This window comes from Taudactylus pleione, unplaced genomic scaffold, assembly GCF_031769625.1.
Source record: "Taudactylus pleione unplaced genomic scaffold, aTauple2 ptg001314l, whole genome shotgun sequence".
In the NCBI taxonomy this organism is placed as follows: domain Eukaryota; kingdom Metazoa; phylum Chordata; class Amphibia; order Anura; family Myobatrachidae; genus Taudactylus; species Taudactylus pleione.
In genome coordinates, this window is record NW_028285714.1 from 14156923 (window position 1) to 14177578 (window position 20656).

Genomic DNA, 20656 nt, shown 5'->3' on the forward strand with positions numbered 1-20656 from the left:
CAAAGTGGTGATAAATGTTAAAAAAGTGCATATGATTTTGCATGTCCACATGCTTCTGGAGTTGGGGGCGAGAAGGACACAGCAGTACCCTTTCGGGTAACTAAAATTACTTTTCCAGTTAAAGTATGCATGTTGTTGTATGTGTTGTTTATGCTGGAAATAACTTTTTTGATACGTAGCATACACTACACATTAGTGTAACACTTTGCAGTCCACCAGTGATGAGAGCTAAGCCAGCTTCAAGTACAGAACCTGGGTGTTTTGCCTTTGATCAATACTCTCTAGATCTACAGTATCTACAAAGTCCCTTTGATTGACAGAAACCCCAGTGATGTCAGATGGGCTTCCAGACAACTACTCACAATCTCCAGTGACCTCTATGCGGCATATTATGGGGGAAATTCAATTAGACTCGAAAAAACAAAAACTTAACATCAGAGAAGTTTTCGCACAATTTGTGTGTTTTGGTGCGATATTTTTTGTGTCTTTTGTCTATGTGCGCTCCCATTTTTCGCCCTATCATATTACAAAAGACGCAAAAACAATTTTGTGCAAAAACTGCGCATGGTGAAACCAGCTAAAAGTACAGCACATTTGGGGGAAATCTGTCTGTACCCCATAAAAAGGCTAACTGACATCGGAAATCAATACAGAAGTGTATTAGTGGTCCTCATAAAAGTATTTTGGGTTCTTAAATTGTGTCAAATAGCTGTTATATGCATATTTGTAGAAGTGTGGAAAAATTATAAAAAGCAATATTTTTTGGAGAAAATAAATGCTGCAGTTAAGTTGGGGGTACAGTAAAATGGGTACTAGTATATTTATGTGTATTTACAGTGCACTTTAGAAAAATGTTAAAAACACACCTGCTGCATCCACCTGCAATGTTTAAAACACCTGTCCCATCCATACAGCCCCACAAAATACCTGCCCTAGTAGAGCAGCAGCATAAGGGTTGATACAATTAAGGTCTATAGTCAATGTACCAATTTTTTATAAAATCTTATATAGTTAGTTATTTAGTATTTTAAAATGAAGTAGCTATTAGACCCCATAGTAACAACGCGACAGAGCGACAAATCTTATATATAAAATTAATTGGTTTGTGTGTGTTTGTTTATGCATTCAGACACCCCTACACTGATTGGGATGAAACCAATGCGAGGTGTTCCAGTTAGATCCTGGCCAGGTTTTAGGGGGTTTAGGGTCCCGGCCGGACCTCCCGTTGGTGTACACTTGGCAGAACTTTGACCTGGAGAGACTGCTCTGAGTCTTCCACTGGATGGATTTGGCCGAAAACTTCACAGTGAAAACATTGGATCCCAGAAGATCGGTTGAGGTCCCGGTCGGACTTCCCGTTGGTGTACGCCAGTGGCGGGCTGGGCCGGGGGGCAGGGTGCCATGTGCCCCCCGGGCCGCAGCGTCATGCGGGCCGCGGGCAGTCTGTGTCACTGTGACACAGACTGCACCGCGTGTGCAGCGCTGACCGGACGGAGTTCGGTCAGCGCTACACAGCACAAACACACAGCCGCCGGAGCCGGCAGCTGTGTGTTTGCTTTAGCAGCTGATGAGAGTCAGACAGACTCTCATCGGCTGCTGCTCCCACTGCCAGAGGCGGACATCTTCCGGCTCCCGCAGTGGGTAATGGGAGTGACGCGTCACTCCCATAATGCAAAGCGGCGGACAGAGGAGCTGATCTCGGCGGCGGCGGCGGCAGGAGCGGGTGTCAGGTAAGTGGTTTTTTTATATATTATATTATGTGTGTCTACTGCGGGTGGTCTGGCACTATAAGGAGGAGACCACTACTGGGGGCACTACAAAGGGGGGGGGACTACTACTACTACTGGGGGCGCTACAAGGGTTCACTACTACTACTGGGGGCACTACAAGGGGGGGACTACTACTACTGGGGGCACTACAAGGGGGGACTAATACTACTGGGGGCACTACAAGGGGGGGATTACTACTACTGGGGGCACTAGAAGGGGGGGACTACTACTGCTGGGGGCACTACAAGGGCGGGACTACTACTGGGGGGGAATACTACTAGGGGCACTGCAAGGGGACTACTACTAAGGGCATTGCATAGGGGGGGAGGGGACTACTACTAGGGGCACTACATAGGGGGGAGGGGACTACCACTGGGGGCACTGCATCGAGGGACCACTGCTGGGGGCTCTATATAAAGGGTAATAGTGGGGGTACTGCATAAGGGGAAGACTACAACTGGGGCCACTATTTAAGGGGCACTGCATAAGGGTTACCACTATTGGGGGCACTATATAAGGGGCTTACTACTGGGGGCACTGCATAGGGGGGATCACTACTGGGGGCACTACTCGAGGCCTGCATAAGGGTGTCCTCTCCTGAGGGGGGGGCTCCGTAGCACGCACGTTCTTTCAGGCACCCTGGCTACACGCTACTCCTCTGCCAGGGCCGCCTGCATGCATTTGTCCCCCAGGCTAAAAGTTGCCAGCCAGCCCCTGGTGTACGCTGGGCAGAATTTTGACCGGTGGAGCTTGTTCTGGGCCTTCCACTGGATGGATTTGGAAGACATCACATAATAAAACTTAATACCCTGAAGATTTTAACCCAGGCAAGTCCGGGTACTTCAGCTAGCTTCTATATATTTCTATCCATAATCTGATTACCAGCACATATTTATTTTGATTTGGGTTCATTTTCAAAATCATGAGACGTGTATGTTTATTCAGTCATGCAGTAACAATTCAATGCTAATATTTTCTTTTGTGATGCATTTGTTAAAACTGGACTGCAGCATTTTGCATATATGTGTTACAATGTTTTGTTACAATACAATTGATCTCCCCAGTGACTATAAAAACATCCGTTACTTGAAGTCTGAAGATTAGGAACATGGTAATTCAGAGGATGAAAAATCCAAACTTAATACAATAAAGCAATTAAAAAAAAAAAACAACAACCTTGCAGGTTGGGTAATGGTAGATATGGTCTGCTCCAAATAGCCACTTGTCTATGTAACCTGCAGCTCCTCCTGTGCAGTTTGGGTACTGACCGTAGTCACCTATTCCTCCGGGACCAAGGTAGCCTCTATAGAATGACATACATAGAATATCATTAGATTTAGTAAATATGTTCATAATCAATATTTCACTGTTATTACTATAGAGTGATCATCTCAGAAAAGTCTCAAAAATTAAAAAAAAGAACCCAGTGGCTGTCCGGACCGCCCATTTCACTTAGTAGGTAGGCTGCTGCGGGCGGGTGGTGGCCAGCTTCAGGAGACTTGCTCACTCTTCCGGGAGCCTGCCATCTGTTCCTGGAGAGGAGGCAAGTATTGGAAATAACCCTGATACAAAAAAATAGATAAATATTTTAAAACTATAGTCACACTAAGTTCTAGAGGGAGAGAAGCAGGGAAGCTCAGGGCCTAAAAATAGGGGATATAAAAGAAACTGCCAAAGGGGATTTGGAGGACGAAGCCAACCAAAGGGGTCCAGGGATGCCCCAGCAGGGATCTGGGGGACAAATTGTCCCAGAAGCTGAAACTATCTGCAGAATAGAAAACCCAGGTTTCAGCTCTCTTGCAATGCTAGCTATAATCATCAGAACATGATTTTGACTTGACTTTTTCAAAATGTTTAAACTTGCAAAAAATATACAATTTTATACTTGAATTGAATTACAAAAGTAAGACATCCAAGAACATCATGTGATGAATCTGTGTCCCATCAAGATAAAATGTACAATATTACAGCTGCTATCATGAGTTTCGTGTAGGTGGGTTCTCTGATTAAGGGTTCAGATGGAAACAAGTGCACAGCAGATTGGTCCCCACTGTTTGGTGCTAGAATCCTGTAATGAGTGCTATAAAGCTGCAATTGATACTTGGGGGTATATTTCTGAAAGTTATTTTGCATTAAATCCCCTCAAAACAGATATTATGGTGGGGGGGGGGCTGCAAAGACTAGGCATCTCCAGCACTTAAGGAGGGACTGTGGCAGAAATTGGGGATATCTGCCATATTCTCAATTTCTGAATGCAAAAGCAGCCTCTATTACTGCATTGTGAGTTGGGGCGTAATTATCACCTCATGGTTGGTGATAAGTTTGCCCTTAGGCAGTGGCGTAAGTTCATCCGAGACGCCTGGAGGCAAGTTATAATTTGGTGCCCCCCCGTCACAGCCGCTGACACTGTAATGTAGCATTTCGCAAGCAGATACACCCGCAGTTGCACACAGAATATAGGCATGCCATGGAGGAGTGAGACAGGGAGTTGTGGGTGAGGAGGGCGCCGGACGTGACATAAGAAGCTGCTGAGGAGCAACAACACCAATGAGTAGGGACAGGCTATAGATAGACTGAGACAGCACCTGATGACACGGAGCTCTCCACTAGTGTATGGTGGCTTCTCAGGTGCCAGGAAAAAGTGCCATTTATTGGGCATCCGTGACGGTACACACCGGGTATATAGTTACAGTTGCAGCCCTAAGTGGGGTGACTATATTGAGGGCAATGGAGAAGGTGCCCCTTCAGTGCTGGAGCCCAGCGGCAGGTGCCTCCATTGTCTCGCATAGTTCTGCCCCTGCCCTTAGGTCTGATGTTTCCATCTGAACCCTTGAGCAGAGTACACATGTAGATGGACGGTGCTTGCAACAGCAGCTGTAAAATTAAGATTTCAGCACTAAACAATAATTGACATTGGAAACCAGGCTCACAGAAATGAAAAATGTCACTGTCAATGACGAGACAAAATATTGCCAACATTGCAATGGGGATGCAGTCACCATGTCAAACATCACAATGTTGACAGTCATAATGTCGAAACCAAAATGTCAACAGTTATGATGCCAACATAGAACAAGTTGACTTCTTCAGAATGTTGACATTTTGCACAGTGCTGACATTAGGGTTAGGCTGCGGGAGGGGAGAGTTAGGGTTAGGCTGTGGGAGAAGTGGGATAGGGTTAGGGATTAGAGTACTCACTACAAATTACTCCACCAGAACTCCACGTCAACTGAACACTGGACCACAAGACACTGCAGGATCCGGGAAGCCTTGGCACCATGCTGAATGTCGACATTTCAACTATGGGCCGTATTCAATTAGTTTTGCATCGGCAAATAATTCTGCTTGCCCAACTTTTCATCACCTTCGCCTGTTTTGGAGGCAATAACTTTTCGTGTGCGATCCCGATTTACTCCATATTCAATTAGCTTGCTATAGGCCGTTCTAAAAAAAAAAAAAAGACCGGCCCTGATTCAGAGCGAGCGCTCTGTCAGAGCGACCAGCTCTGAATCAGGGTCTGAATACGGAGATAAATTTTCAGGCGAAATTTTCGCTTTTTCGCTCCTAATTGAATATGGCCCTATGTCGGCAAAACATCAAACCCATTACAAAGATATTGCCAACTTTTGGTTGGGTTGTAAACTATTTTAGGCCCTGGGGAAGCTGGAAAGGAAGAGTGTTGCAGGAAGAAAGCGAAAACAGCAAGTAGTGAAAAGAGTGTGGAGGTGAAAGTAAAATATGAGAAAGAAAATAAAGGACACAGGGCCTGATTCAGAGCCGGACGCTATTTGCACTCGCTCGATCAGAAAAAGGGGCCGGCTATTTAAATTGAGCGCTCGCTGTTTGCGGTCTGTTGACGCCTCTATGTCTGAGCGAGCGAACGAAACATGCGCTCGCTATTTTGTAAAGACGCCCCCTGGCCGCTCGCATCATACGTCATCTCCGCTATTTATTAGGTTTATCGAGTACATCGAAAGACGTCTGAACTGCTCGCAGTGCTTGTGGTTGGATTTTCCTACCGCAATCATGCGAACAGTTCAGGCTAAGAAACAACCAAGTGACGTGGTCGATGACGCTGCTTTGTTAATTATGCACACCCTTAAAACGCCCGTTTTGACCGTTTGGCACGCCTGCGTTCGGATCTCCACTCCCCGTTTTCAAGCACCTTCCCCTGTTACCACCCACAAACACCTCAATATGTCACTCAAACTACCGACCTGGCTGTGTTCAAGGGGAGAGAAATTTCTGATCGTAGCGGCTAATTTGCGCATGCGCATTGCGAACTTTGCGCATGCGCAGTATAGCGAACATCGGTGGCGTACGACCATGCGGCCGCTTCGACCGACTCTGAATGAGGTCCCCTGAAAGTGCAGTGGACAGGAAAGAAGGAGACATATTGTGAAGTGAGAAGGCATGAAATACCTTCTCACTTACCTGTCAGCAGCCCTGCACACGCTGCTGTGTGCTGTGCTGCAGTGGGAGACCCGGGAGACTGCTCGTCAGCAGCAGTCCCCTCTCCTCTGCCTGTGGGGGGGAGCAATCACACTGATCACGCCCCCTCCCCCCGGATTTGCACTGGGCTGAGGGGCTTATAAGCGCCCCCCCATCTCCAGCACCACTTTGCGGCACTGCAAATAGGGTTTTTTCTAAGGGGCATAGTAATGGGGCTCTAGTCGGCTCTCTATGCCCATGACAGTGATGGGGGACCTTGGGACACGCCCCCAAGAGTGATAAGTTGGAGATGTGTCACAAGGACTTGCCCCTTCCACAGTAGGTCACGCCCCCTTCCCTGCCCGCATCTCAGCGCCCGGCCCTACACCTGGTCTGGCATGAACACTAAAAAAGTAACCAGAGTATGACAGTTAAAGTTAGTTAAGGTGAGTGAATCATAGCAGAGTTAAAACAAAGATGCTATGAGCTTTAAATATACTTAAATCAGGGGAAATGTGATAGATAGAAAGAGCTAAAATGGACCAATGCCTGAGAAAAGTGGAAAAACATCCATGACAGTTGCAAGACAGACTGCCACAATCCAGGGCTAGAGAAAAAGAAACCCTGCACCTGCCACTGTTTGCGTGCAGAAACAGACACCTGCGCAGGAGGCCATAGACTACTGATAGCGTCTCACTTCATCAATATTAGAAGGAAAGCAGGTGGAACCACTTTGCACAAACACAGAACACATTGCTTTAAACTCACAAAAGAATGCACAGGTAAACTCATGCACAGTTATATATGTTCTCAGACACTATTGGACCTTATGGAGGGCCTACAGCCCTACAAGAAACATTTAAGAAGTAGATCAATGTAGTTTAGAATTATGGTGCATATACACGGTCAGATTTTTCCTTCAGATCTGAACGATAACGATTTAAATATCGTTCAGTCGTTCATATCTGAAGGAAAATCTGACATATATGACATGCCTGAACGATGGACGATGAACGATGCGCGTTCCCGTTTGTCAGATAACGATATCTGACATCTGATGTGTTTGCAGTCAGATTTGGACGATTCCATTCATTTTAATGCAGTCAAAAATCGTTCAATCGTTCAAATCATTCAAAACTTTGGTCAAATCGTTCAATCGTTCATCTGACAAATCTGACCGTGTGTATGCTCCATTAAGGTAAGTTTGCAAACGTCCATGTTAGTGAGAATGCAGTGATAGTAGAGAAAAGTGATTTTTATAATGCATCCCATATTATGCAGTATATCCTGCCAATCCACAATTTTATCCTTAAAAAATTTCCCTTTAAAGTGTATATTTACTGGCTTTTGTCTGGATGTGGATTTGTCGACAGGCTGACTCACCGCCGCCACAAATAAGTACATATGTAAAGTGTGATATGATAAGCAGGTAAGGAAAGAGAGGGTGCCCTTTCTCTACAAGGTTCCTAACAAGTTAGTTCATTCTGTATGTGACATAAATGCCCTTTTGAATGATAAATGCACCATAGAGATGATAAGACATTTGCTACTAAAGCAGGTTCTTATTCTTAATATGAATGGTGTATGCCAGAAAATATAGGGATTTATCAGCTGAAGACCACCAGAACACACATTTGCAAAGCCTGCTTTACATGTACTTTTCAAATACACTGTAGCAGTACCGTATGCAAACGTAATATGCTCACAATTATTGGCAGTGCTTACGTTGGACATCCAGGCACAGGTAGGAGGAAAGTTAGACACAGCGATACAGCCTCTAGAGCTGCAATGATGATCCACTCTGGCCAGTACGCGACAATATCCCTTACGGCAGCACTCCATTGATGGCTCTGTGCAGACGAGAGGATATATAGTCAGACAAGCACTTTGGGCCACTTCAGGGAGACTTTGCTCCAACATCAATATTTAAAGCCTTTCCTCTTTCATGCTGGTCAGCAGGATCATTCTTCCTTGTTTCTAACAACAGACATTCTGTGCAACAAGCAATTACATGATGTTCTGCACATCCCAGCATTACTGCTAGAAGATTAAAGGGAGGAAATCCTGAGATTTGCATTTTTTTTTCTACAGACAGCAGCCAAAACAATTTACTAATGACATTACACACAACATTATTTGTGTTACTTATAATGTATTGTGGTTTTAACCTCTACTTTAAACAAGGGGCTGGCTGGCAAATTTTGGTTTGCAGGACAAATACAAGCGAGTTGCCCAGTTTCTTCAACCAGCTCACCACAACACAAAAATGTGAATGATGAATACCATGCAAGCATTGTTTGTCTAATGTGGGAATTATTTTAAATATACTAAATAAACTGAAAATTATTGTGAAATATATATTAGCAAAAACAGCACAGTTCCATTTGGATAGTTTTCAACACAAAGACTATTCTAGTGAATACCATGCAATATGACGAGCATATTTGTGCTCACCATACAATACAGAAAGCATCTTAATGGCACATGCAATACAGAGAGCATCTTCGTGATCACCAAACAATATGCAAAGCATCTTAACGACCATCATACAATACACAGAACACCTTTGTGACTGCCACTCAATATAGTGAGCATCTTAGTGACCACTAAACAATGCCATAAGTATTCTACTGTTCGCAATACTATACCCTAAGCATCTTACTGACTGCCATACAATATAGATCATAGTGGCCACCACTCAATGCAATACATTACTAAAGAATATTCTAGTGATGTCTATAAAATACATAGTGTAACTTAATGATTATTAAACACAGTAAAGAAAACATTTTAATGATCTCTATACAATCAGTAGAACTTTCTCGTGGCCACTAGTCAAAGAACAATGCATACTTCCTACTAATATTCAATGACAACTCTATTCTGGAGTCCACTATAAAATGTAGACTCCCAAATCTCTTCTGGCTTTACAATGCAGCCCCCTTCCCCAATCCCTTGAGGTGTTACAGTATAAACTTCTAAAATTGCTGGTGGCAATATAATGCTGACCCCAGAGGGTCTATTCATTATGCTAATTATAGGGGTCCGTGCAGACCCTGATAATTAACATACTAACTTGCTGCGATCCGAAAATCAGCTGTCTCTCTCAACCAATGGACGCTCAGCCCCGGAACTTCTAAGGGAAATGCCGCGGCTGAGGCCGTCATTCGGGAGTTACCGTCCTTAAAGGACGGTACTTGAGTTCGTCGGTCGGGACTTTTTTTGTTTTTTTATTTTCAGAAGACCGAGGATGCCTACATGGAGAAGAGGACCGGTCCAGGTATTGTAGGTGAGTATGCGTGAGTGTGTATGTGTGTAATAAACGTATACTGTCACGGTGTGTGTGTCTTGTCTTTATCTTAACATTTCTTTACAGATGCACTCGAGGTACCAGCGGGCCCTTAATGCCCCGCATGCTGGTACCTGCAGTTCTACTGGTAAAGACAATGTTTAGCCGCAGGCTATCAGCCTAGGCCTTGGGTGCCCTGGATAAGGGGACCCCTTTATTGAAGGATCCCCAACTCCCCAGGGATCCCTGGCCTGGGCTGACTAGCAGTCAGGGGTAATGCTTTGGCTGGGGGACCCAGTGATAGGGTTTCCCTGGCTGTGGCATTACCCCCTGCTAGAAATAGCCAGGTGCTGGTTATGGATTACAGGGGAACCCTACGCATTTTTTCACCACCAGAACTGGCTATGTAAAGTCCGGGGCTGGTTGTGCTTTTAGGGGGGACCCCACATAATTTTTTTATGATAATTAAAACTTTTACACTGATGCATTATGCATGCATCTGTGTCAATCAGACCTGCTCATGATAAAAATGAAGGCATGAAGCAGGTCTATTCATTTGGGGATTTGAAGTGCGATTTGAAGTGGGATTTGGTGTTTGATTTGTACATGAACATGTAAAATCGAACATCAAATCCCTTCTTAAAATGAAACAAAATTGAATTCGATTTGAAAATCGAATGCAAAATAGAATCTTAGTAAATTTGAGATTTGCTAAGGGATTTTGCAGTTCGATTTCAGGGCCCGATTCAGACCCGGTCGCTAGAATGCGTTCGCATGCAGCCTGCCGATGTTTGCAATGTGCGCATGCGTATGCGCTAAGTAGTCCATGCAGTCAGGAAGCGCTCGCTGCACATAGCCACCTTGCTAGAATGAGTGACAGGACGAGCCATTTGTGAGTGGTGACAGCAGATGGTCGATGGAAACATGGGAGTGGTGGTGCGAACACAGGAATGCCTGAGCATCTTCACGCCGTTTCATAGGCGTGCATAATTAAGATGCAGCGTCATAGTACACGTCACATGATAGAAATTCACACTGAAGCACTCGCAGTGCTCGCGGTAGGGTATGGTCAGTGCTGTGAACACTTCCGATGGTACTCGATGTTACCGATGGTTGCATACACATACTGGAGATGACGTGCATAAGTGGGCGTCTTAAGACAGGCTGGTGGGCGTCTGCATACACAACGTGATCGCATGTCAAGACAAAATGGGCGTGCTAATGCCTTGCTGTGCGATCGCGGATTTGCATACTTTGGCAGCGTGCGAACGCATCTAGCGAGCGGGTCTGAATCGAGCCCTCAATTCGATTTCAGTTGATTTAAGAGATTCATAAAAATGAATCCCAAATCGAACTTTAGTAAATTTCCCCCCAGGAGTCTCTCGGACTTTGGAGTGTAGGCAAGTATGAAATAAACCAATGTGTTTAAGAAAGTAATGTGTACAAACCAATAAATTAAAGTTACCTGACTGTGAACAACCCATTTAGAGCATAATTTATAATTAAATTATTGAATTTGTGATTAATGCAAGTTGCCACCCCAAATTTTAAGGAAACATCAGGCCTGCCATCAAATCTGCTACTCAATTCTATTCCAGATTATATGAATTATCTATAAAGTTTACAGCATGGTTATGTGGGCTGCGTTTAAATACCAGAGGTGAGGGAGAAATCTGAATGATGTGCCCAATATGCCAGCCTGACATGCCTGGATAAATTACTCATGTTAAAGGTGGGTACACACCTGACAGATATACAGTATCTGCAGATCGAGTGATCTGCAGATATATCTGCAGATGATGGTCGTTCATACACACTGAACGGCCATCATCTGCGTGTCCTGGCGACCAGGGGGCGTGTCCCGGCGGGCGGGGGGGTGTCCCGCACCCCTCCTCGCGGCTGCCGCTCTGTGTGTACGGGCGGTCTGCAGTCGTACACACCTGCCGATGGACAGACATGTCTGCAGACACATCTGTCCATTGGCTGTGCAGCACAGCCAATGCGATATGTCGGTAAATACCGACGTTCACCGACATATCGCGGGTACACACTGCCCGACGGGCAGCAGATACATTGGCCGATCAATTGATCGGCCAATGTATCTGTCAGTGTGTACCCAGCTTTAACTCTCAATGCTTCCAAAAATTATTTTAGTCTACAAGTAACTTTGCAAAGTACAATATACTATTTTTACAAGTACTGTATACAAAACATAGATATTGCCATTTCCCTTAGCCTCTACAGTAGGGGTGGGCAATAAGCTGACCCCAGCTGTTGCAGAACTACACATCCCAGCATGCCCTGCCACAGGTTTGCTATTTGGTAATGCTAAAACTGTTGCAAGGCATGCTGGGATGTGCTGTTAAACAACAGCTGAAGGGCCGCTTATTCCCCACCCCTGCTCTACAGCAAACTATATATTGTTCTCAATCAACAAGTAGCCCACAATCAAGAGAATCCATCTTTGCCTTCATTTTGTTTCAACATATCATTTTTGTTTTTCTTTCACATATTAACTCACCCCTACCAACTCCAGGTCCCGCTTACTGAAAAAGGTGTGTATCAGTGCCAAAATGAAGTAGGTGAAACCCAACCGCTGAAGCACCCCGGGTATCCGTGCCCAACGCCAAGACACTGCAGGAAAAGAGATTTTAAATATAAAGATATTCATGTGTTAGTGCATAAGAATGTCTATTGGCATATGCTAAATACACCTCAGTTTCCTGCGCTGTGCATGGTATGTGTGACCTAAAGACAAGAGACCACTCTAGTTATAAAAGGGTTAAACTGTCTGTTATTTGTGCTCTTAGGTAATCCTAGTCTCAAACAGAGCGAGATAAGACGTGTCATAGCTGGAACATGCTTTTAAGAAACTGTACATTAAAGAGAAATGGTCATTATTACAGGCAGAGCGGACTCTAGATTAATCAAAGTGCTCTCTAGCACCTTGTTATTTTAATAACAGTGCAAGTATTCCCTTTAGTGCTGCCATTAATGGATTACTGCATTGTCTTTTAATTCATTCCTTTCATGTTCCAGAATACTCTTCATGTCTAGGGTCCGCACAACTGCCTTTAGCAGGGCACTGCATCATATACAGTGTTCTTGACTGAACTGTGCTTTCAATTAATCAATGGAATGTGATGAGAATATGTATCGGCAGAACCTTTATCTAGTACACTAAGCACGAGATAAATGTCTTGGCTCTTATTTTGAAGGGACTTATACAGCTTTAATCGTTTTAATATTAAAATCTGGAACAGCTGTATTTTACAATGATGTTACCCATTGCTACAGTTGCAGTCAATGCTTTACCTAATTTTCATGACATTTACGATGTTGTGAATTAACCTTCAGTTAACCTTTACAAAAAAGAATTATTGGCAAATGATGCACAAACTTAGATTTGTAGCAGAACAAGAAATTTCACACAGATACAAAGTTCTAACAGAAATGAAGTGGGTGCTCCTAGGCTCTCTTTATGATAAATTGGTAAGGGGGGGTTGAGTATTGGAATATATTGTATTTATCTTAGCAAAACAAGTTATACTATAAAAACAATAATATATACAAACACAATGGGGTGCAAATAGACCAGAAAGCGCACCTTTAATCAGCAGCCTAGAGTTTGGGGGTCACCCTATAGACCCCCAAATTGGCATGTATAGATTTAAAAATGGTATCACTACACCTGGTGCTGATGTCACCACAGAAATAGTTGCAGGATGAGAATCAACTAATAAATAAATAAAAATACTTTCCTTAAGACTGTATTTTTCTCAGTAGTCGGTCAAAATTTCATCATAAAAAGAAAAATATGAGCAAACAGTATAATTCCATAAAATATGATTTATTCCAAATAGAATCAAAATATATAAAACAACAATACATGAACACTACAATTCACAAAATATACTGAGGGTGGATTCTGGTGTAAGTGCAAATATGTCTAAAATAGTAAAGTGCAGGTGGCTTTAGACTGTTCAAATAAGCAACATACTCGTACAACACAGACACAGCAGCCAAATTAGCGCACCGTACCAGAAAGCCACCCAGATTGGCTTGGGGTGCAAATCAGGTGACTCTGAATTTCACCTTACGTGTTTAACTGTGATAGTCCTTAGTAGTCCTTGGTCATCAGATGTGAAGTAGCATGAAGGTTGTACCAATGCATTTCGAGCATAAGCTCTTCATCAGGGTTATCCATGCTACTTACAGCGCTGGCTTTTAAATGCTGTGATCCACGTGCAGCTGAAACCGGAAGTGACGCGGTCACATGGGCCACTCCCACGACAGGGCAAAGCAATAGAACTAGAACACCTGAACTTGGCAGAAGCGATTTCATCATGGACTAGTAACAACTACATTTGCAAAGCGAAAATCAATATTTTTAGCGCAAATTGACAACATTTCACTTGTTGGGACACAGGCTCATTTAAGTGTGATCATCATCTAATGACAAACAGTACACACTAAAAATCTAATTTTCCACAGACAGAGGGAATATTAAGACCATACCTCCACCATCTTGTGTAGAAAAAAAAAAAAAAAAAAGTTACCCCTCATTTAATGCAGTAGGTTGTCTAGTTTATAAAATGGTAGGCCTTCCTACACATAGACAGTGTTCAAATTGAGACAGTGTAAGGATTTTAAAAAAAGCATTTTAATTTCAAGTGCAGATTTTTTTTGTCAAAATCTACACACAGGATTCTGCTTTATACTATTTTGGAAAGGTGGATTACTGGCAAAACAAGAAACACAATGTATTTCTTTGCGGCGCTTATAAGATGGACAAAAGTCATATTTGCTTTTGGGCCCCATTCTTGAAATATCAACAACAAAAAAATATTTATTGGCCATTTGGATTTTCTTTTCTTATGTATTAGAATGAGTAAAAAAACTTTTTGAAAACACGGGGTCTAAAGAAAAAAAAGAAAATTTGTGCGTGTACCACATTATAAAAAAATCATTGATACCGATGTAGGAATGTGACAAACACAAATGTGCAAAAATTACCTAGGTTCAGAGGTCAGAAAACCCTTAGCAGCAATGGGATTAATAATGGCCAGTATTAGAGAGAGACTGAGAGAAGCGACCATGCATGGAGGAAACAGTCCACTCTCGTACTCTTCACTGAGGTACATATGCATGGGGTGGCGCATGCACACTCTGCCTATAATCGTGGGATGCATCTACTTTTAGGCTTGTGTCTGACTCAGAAAAAGGTCCTATATTTGTTACTTTCAGCTCTCTACAAAAACTTCTGCACAGGCTTATCTAAAATTTGGAGTTATGGTATACTTACCCTGATAACTCCTTTTCTTCGTGGTTCATAGGGTCCACAGGGATACCATGGGGGGGGGTAATGTGGTTGGAGAGATCCAGGCGCCAAACAGTTAAAGCTTTCAGCTCCCAGGATGCACTGGGTCCTCCTCCATATATACTCCACCCCTAGTCACAGGCCTTCAGTTGTGTAACCAAGCCTCAAGGCAGGAGAAGGAAAGAAGAGAAGGAAGACCAATCGTACACCAGAAACACTCTCACACAAGATGAGGGAATCCGTGACCGAAAGAAAAAAAAATGTACCCAATGCAGCCAGGTGCGTCAGGGTGGGTGCCCCGTGGACCTCAAAGAAAGAGAGTTATTAAGGTTAGTCTACCATAACTCTCATTTTCTTCTGCAGGGTCCATAGGGATCCACAGGAATACCATGGGGATGTCCTAAAGCAGTTCCCCTAAGGGTCGGGGATGCTCCTGAGCAGAAAGGAGAACTCATCGCCCATAGGAAGCATCCTGAGAGGCAAAAGCATCAAAGGCGCAGAACCTAAGAAAAGTGTGGACAGAAGACCACATGGCTGCCTTGCACAATTGTTCAGCAGAGGCACCACGACTAAAAGACCACGATGGCCCTACAGCCCGAGTAGAATGCAAAGTCACCTTATTTGGGACAGGGAGATCAGCCTGTGTATACCCCTGAGAGATAGTCATACGTAACCATTGAGCCAGAGTCTGTTTGTTAGCTGGCCATCCTCGTTTGTAAAAACCATATAGCACAAAAAGACAATCTGATTACTAACAGAGTTTGTATGCTCCACATATATACGGAGAGCATGAACTACATCCAGGGAAGCTTCACGTGCAGAGAGGTCTGGAGCTTGAAAATCTGGAAATACAATTTCTTCATTTACATGAAAACAGGACACTACCTTAGGAAGGTAGCCCTCCCTAGTACGAAGAACAGCTCTATCCTGGTGAAAAATCAAAAATGGGAAGCGACAAGAGAGCGCTGCCAAATCGGAGACTCTGCATGCAGAAGAGATAGCGAGGAGAAAAAGTGTCTTCGCTGTCAACCATTTCAACTCTACAGAGTCCAAAGGTTCAAATGGGGGAGCTTGTAGCGCCTTAAGAACTAAAGAAAGATCCCACGGTGCTACTGGTGCGAAAAAAGGAGGCTGAACTCGCAGAACTCCCTGAAAAAAAATTCTAACATCTGGTGATGAAGCAGTCTTCTTCTGGAACCAGACTGACAATGCAGAAACCTGCACTCTCAAAGTGGCCAGGCGGAGACCAAGGTCTAAAAACCATTGACCAAAAGAATGCCAAACCATGTAATAAATGCGGGCAGAGGCAGGCTTTCGTGCCCTAATCATCGTTTGAATTACAGAGCTGGAGAAACCTTTGGCATTTAAGATAATAAATTCAAGAGCCACGCCACCAAAACCAGGCGAGGTAAGTCCGGATCCCGGCAGGGACCATGCGTTAACAGATCATGCCATAGAGGAAGAGGATACGGATTGTCTATGGATAGATTCTGTATGTCAGTGAACCAATGAGTTATGGGCCAAGCCAGAGCCAGTAATATTACTGTTCCGCCTTCCTGCTTGAATTTCCGGAAGACTCTTGGGAGGAGGGAAATTGGACAAAAGAGATACACCAGCTTGAAGTCCCATCTTACTGCCAGTGCATCCATGAGTGCTGCTGATGGTTCTCTGGATCTGGAGCCGTACCTGGGGACATTGTGGTTGTGATGTGATGCCATGAGGTCTATGTCGGTTTGACCCCATTGTTCACTAAGAGCCGAAACACTCCCAGTTGGAGAGACCACTCTCCAGCGTGTATGTCCTGATGACTTAGGAAGTCTGCTTCCAAATTGAGAACTCCCGGGATGAATATTGCCAAGATGGCCAGAAGATGACGTTCTGCAAAATCATAAGCTTTGTCACTTTCTTCATGGCCACAAGACTTCACGTGTCTCCCTGATGATTGAGATAGGCCACTGTGGTCGCGTCGTCGGACTGGATCTGAACATGCCTGCCCTGGAGCAGGTCGTGCCATGATGAGTGCTTTGTATACTGCTCGCAGCTCCAGAATGTTTATTCGCAGATTACTTTCATTTTGTCCAAATTCCCTGAAAGGTGTGATGACCTGTTAACGCCCCCCATCAGCGAAGACTGGCATCCCTGGTGAGAAGCACCAATTTGGAATCCAGAATGGTCGCCCTTTGTCCAGACGATCCTTTATCAACCACCAAAGGAGGGAGAGATGAACCTCTGGAGTGAGAAGGATCCTCTGGGACTTTATTAGATGAAACTGTCCATTCCACCTGGAGAGAATCAATTTTTGTAGCGGCCTGGAGTGAAACTAAGCATATGTCGAAGGTGGATACCATTAATCCCAGGACCTGCATCACTGATAGAACTGATAACCTTTGCTTGCATAGTAGTTTACGTACTCTCAATGATAGGGCCGCAATCTTGTCCTCTGGTAAAAAGACCCTTTGTGCCGGAGAGTCTAGAAGTGCTCCCAGATGTACCATCTGCTGTGTTGGAGAAAGAGAGAATTTCTTCCAATTGATGATCCAGCCCTGCTTCTATAGGATCAGCTGAAGATGGTGTTGTAAAACAACTGCAAAACAACTGGAGTTTGTGCCAATATCAGAAGATCATCCAGATTTGGTAGTATTCTGACTCCCTGACGCCTGGCTTAGGCTGTCATGACTGCCAATATTTTGGTAAATACCCAAGGGGTTGTTGATAGGCTAAAGGGAAGCACCTGGAATTGGTAATGTTGCTGTAGGACAGCAAACCGTAGATATTGTTGGTGGGATGGCGTAATAGGAACATGCAGACACGTATCCTGAATGTCCAGGAAAACCATAAAATTCCCAGGTTCCATTGCTAAAATAATTGACCAGAGACTTTCCATACGGAACTTGGGTACACAGATACATTTGTTGAGGGTTGTTAAATGTAGAATAGGGTGATGAGACCCATTCGGTTTCAGAACCAAAAATAGATTGGAATAATAACCCCTTCCTTGTTGTAACACAGGAACCGGTATTATTACCCCTGCCTGCAGCAGGGAATGAATGGCCTCCTGAAGGGCCACTTTTACTGCACCTGATGGAGGAATTGTGCAAAAAAAACTTCTGGAGAGGATGCATCCAGAAAGTGAGAGCGTACCCCTGAGAGACCACTTCTCGGACCCAGGCATCTGTTGTTGTTTGATGCCAGCAATCCGCAAACTGAAGAAGTCAGCCCCCAATCCAGGGATCCCCCAGAAGGAGGCCCACCCCATCAGGCCGAGGATTTGTTGTTCGGCTTAGAAGCTGGACGTCTGGCCGGCCCAGACGTCTTAGTTTGTCGCCTGGTTGTCCTGCGAAAACTAGACGGCCTGGAGGAAGACTGTTCCTTTGCTCGTCCCTGAGGACGAAAGATTGAAAAGAAAACTGCCTAGACTTCAATGTAGCCGTATATGGCACACCTGCAGATTTTGAAGCTTCCAGAGTAGCTATTATCTTACCTAACTCTGCTCCAAAAAGTATATTTCCATAAAAGGTAAGGGTTCCAGAGCCTTCTTTGATCCTGTATCAGCTTTCCAGGATCTTAACCAAGGGACCCTGCATGCCACTACTGACGCTGATGATGCTTTAGTGGACTGTGAGCGTCTCATATACACGAGGCAGTGGGAGGAGCGAAAACCTTTGATGGGACCGCGTCTGGGTCGGGGGAGGAGCTGCTGGGCTAAGCTGCGTCAACAGACTGGGTATGCTGGCCTCATGGCGTCTGCTGCTGATCCCCGGCGTCAGAAGATAAGGCCCTGGTGGTCTAGTGAGAACGCGAACGCTCCGGGTTCTGATGCAGCGGCATCCAGTGCGTCTCCTATGCCGGAAGCGAGGAATCGCCTTACCTGACATCTCCGTGTCCAGCCAGCATCACCAGCTCTATTACTGGTGTTGCAGCTCAGCAGAGGTAGATGGAGTCGCAGTATATGCATCTTAATTCAGACGCTCAGTACTGCCAAACCAAAAACAGAGAAAATAAAATAAAACATAAAATAAAAGCTTAGGACTGTCTGAGCAGTCCCGTTACCAAGGTACGTCTCAATCCTGCCGCACTAAACGAACAACTGAAGGCCTGTGGCTGGGGTATATATGGAGGACCTGAGGCATCCTGGGAGCTAAAAGCTTTAACTGTCTGGTGCTTGGATCTCTCCAACCACATTACCCCATGGTATTCCTGTGGATCCCTATGGACACTGAAGAAGAAAGAAAAATGTTACAGCATGCACATAAGTGCAGCAAGACCAGATCATACACTGACACATTACATATGACACACTCCGAATGCAAAATGAAGATATATCTACGTTGGCGCTTTATACTCATCTGTCTGGAGTTATGGAGAACTCATTTAGAAGAACAATAAAAAGTTACTACAAACGTTACTGTAGACTGTAATACAATAATACATAAATGTTTATTCTTGAGTAAAATACACTCACTTAAATTGACACAAAACAATTAAACTACTCCTGGTGTAACCAAAGTAAGAACAAATACTAAATGGGTGGTTTATTTAGCTACAAGAGTCTCTGGGCTGTACAATTCCATTTTAAAAACAGCCAGTTATCCTAAGACACACTTTCAAACAAATATTTATCCTGCAGGTCTAGGAACACAGGTCAATATTTTACCATTAAGAAATTGTCTTGTGCTAAACCCCTGGTGTAAAGTTTCATCTACATGACAGTTTATTGCATTGGATTAACATCAAATTATTTATATGCAATTACAGGAAAAATGCTTCCCGCAGCCATAATATCCTGGCTGTCAATATATATGGTGATGAATATTTCTAAGCATCAAGTGATTCAGCACAATGTTTACAGAGCGTAAGCTAGGATGGGGACAATGCAGGTGTCAGTCACATAACTGCAACTTCAGCATTCGCTGGATGACTATGCCATGATCACTGTAGGGCTGCCACCTTACTGTGAAAACATGCCAGCCTATAGTATTCCTGTAATGGGTCTGCTCTATTAATAACACTGGCACCAAGTCCTATTTTTACCAGCCACAATGTTAAAATTCTGACCTGCTGGCAACCCTAGTTTCATATTTCAAAGTAATAAAAACATTTTATACCATATTATATTAGATTCTACACAAACAATTTTCAGCCATAATCAGTAAGGGTACATAGCTTCTATTATCTCCCATGTGATGTCATCATTGGTACTCACTGCTCTTTGACTGGGGGATGCAGTTACAATGTTGACATTCATGGTCTTGACATTGTTGAAATGTCAACATTGAACATGTTGGCATCAATAGACTATGGACATGTTCACAATGTTGACATGTGAAATGCCGACTCTCTGCATGGACTGGGTTAGGCACTAGGGGGAGGGTTAGGGTTAGGCTACAGGAGGGGAGGCTAGAGTTAGGCACTAGGGTAGGGTTAGTCATACTTAGCAGCGGAAGTGCAGCAGGATCCACCAGAAGCCATCCTGGCATCACTGCTGAACTCAGAAGACACCACTGGAGCCACCAGACCCGCCGGAACCATGTAAGTCACCACTAGAACACCAGGGACATTTCAAATGTTAACAGTGACACTGAATGTTGACATCACAACCATGTCAACATTCTCATGTCAACATTATATATACTACACTTGTGACTGCAGCTTGAACTGACTCTATGCATTGTCAGTATCTATTGATATTTGATATTCTAGGGACTGCACAGACACTGCCAATACATTTCTAGTTATGTACGGTTTTGTCTGGTACCCACGGATGTTCGTTTAACACTAATACAAACACAGTTGACTTACTAACATTTGGAGCTCTCTCTAGGCTTTCAAATTGCGTTCTGAATACTG

General features: G+C 44.0%; 1 protein-coding gene across 4 annotated transcripts in view; it reads right to left on the reverse strand.

The window, feature by feature from the left end:
* Nucleotides 1-20656, reverse strand: part of LOC148443271 (heparan-alpha-glucosaminide N-acetyltransferase-like) — a 735097-nt gene that overhangs the window by 291669 nt on the left and 422772 nt on the right. For all 4 annotated transcript variants that reach the window (XM_088463038.1, XM_088463039.1, XM_088463037.1 and 1 more), the window contains 3 exons: nt 12011-12123; nt 7926-8050; nt 2946-3072 (listed from right to left, as the gene is read on the reverse strand). In XM_088463038.1, the coding sequence (XP_088319164.1) occupies nt 2946-3072; nt 7926-8050; nt 12011-12123 (365 nt within the window). The remainder of the gene's footprint in view (nt 1-2945; nt 3073-7925; nt 8051-12010; nt 12124-20656) is intronic.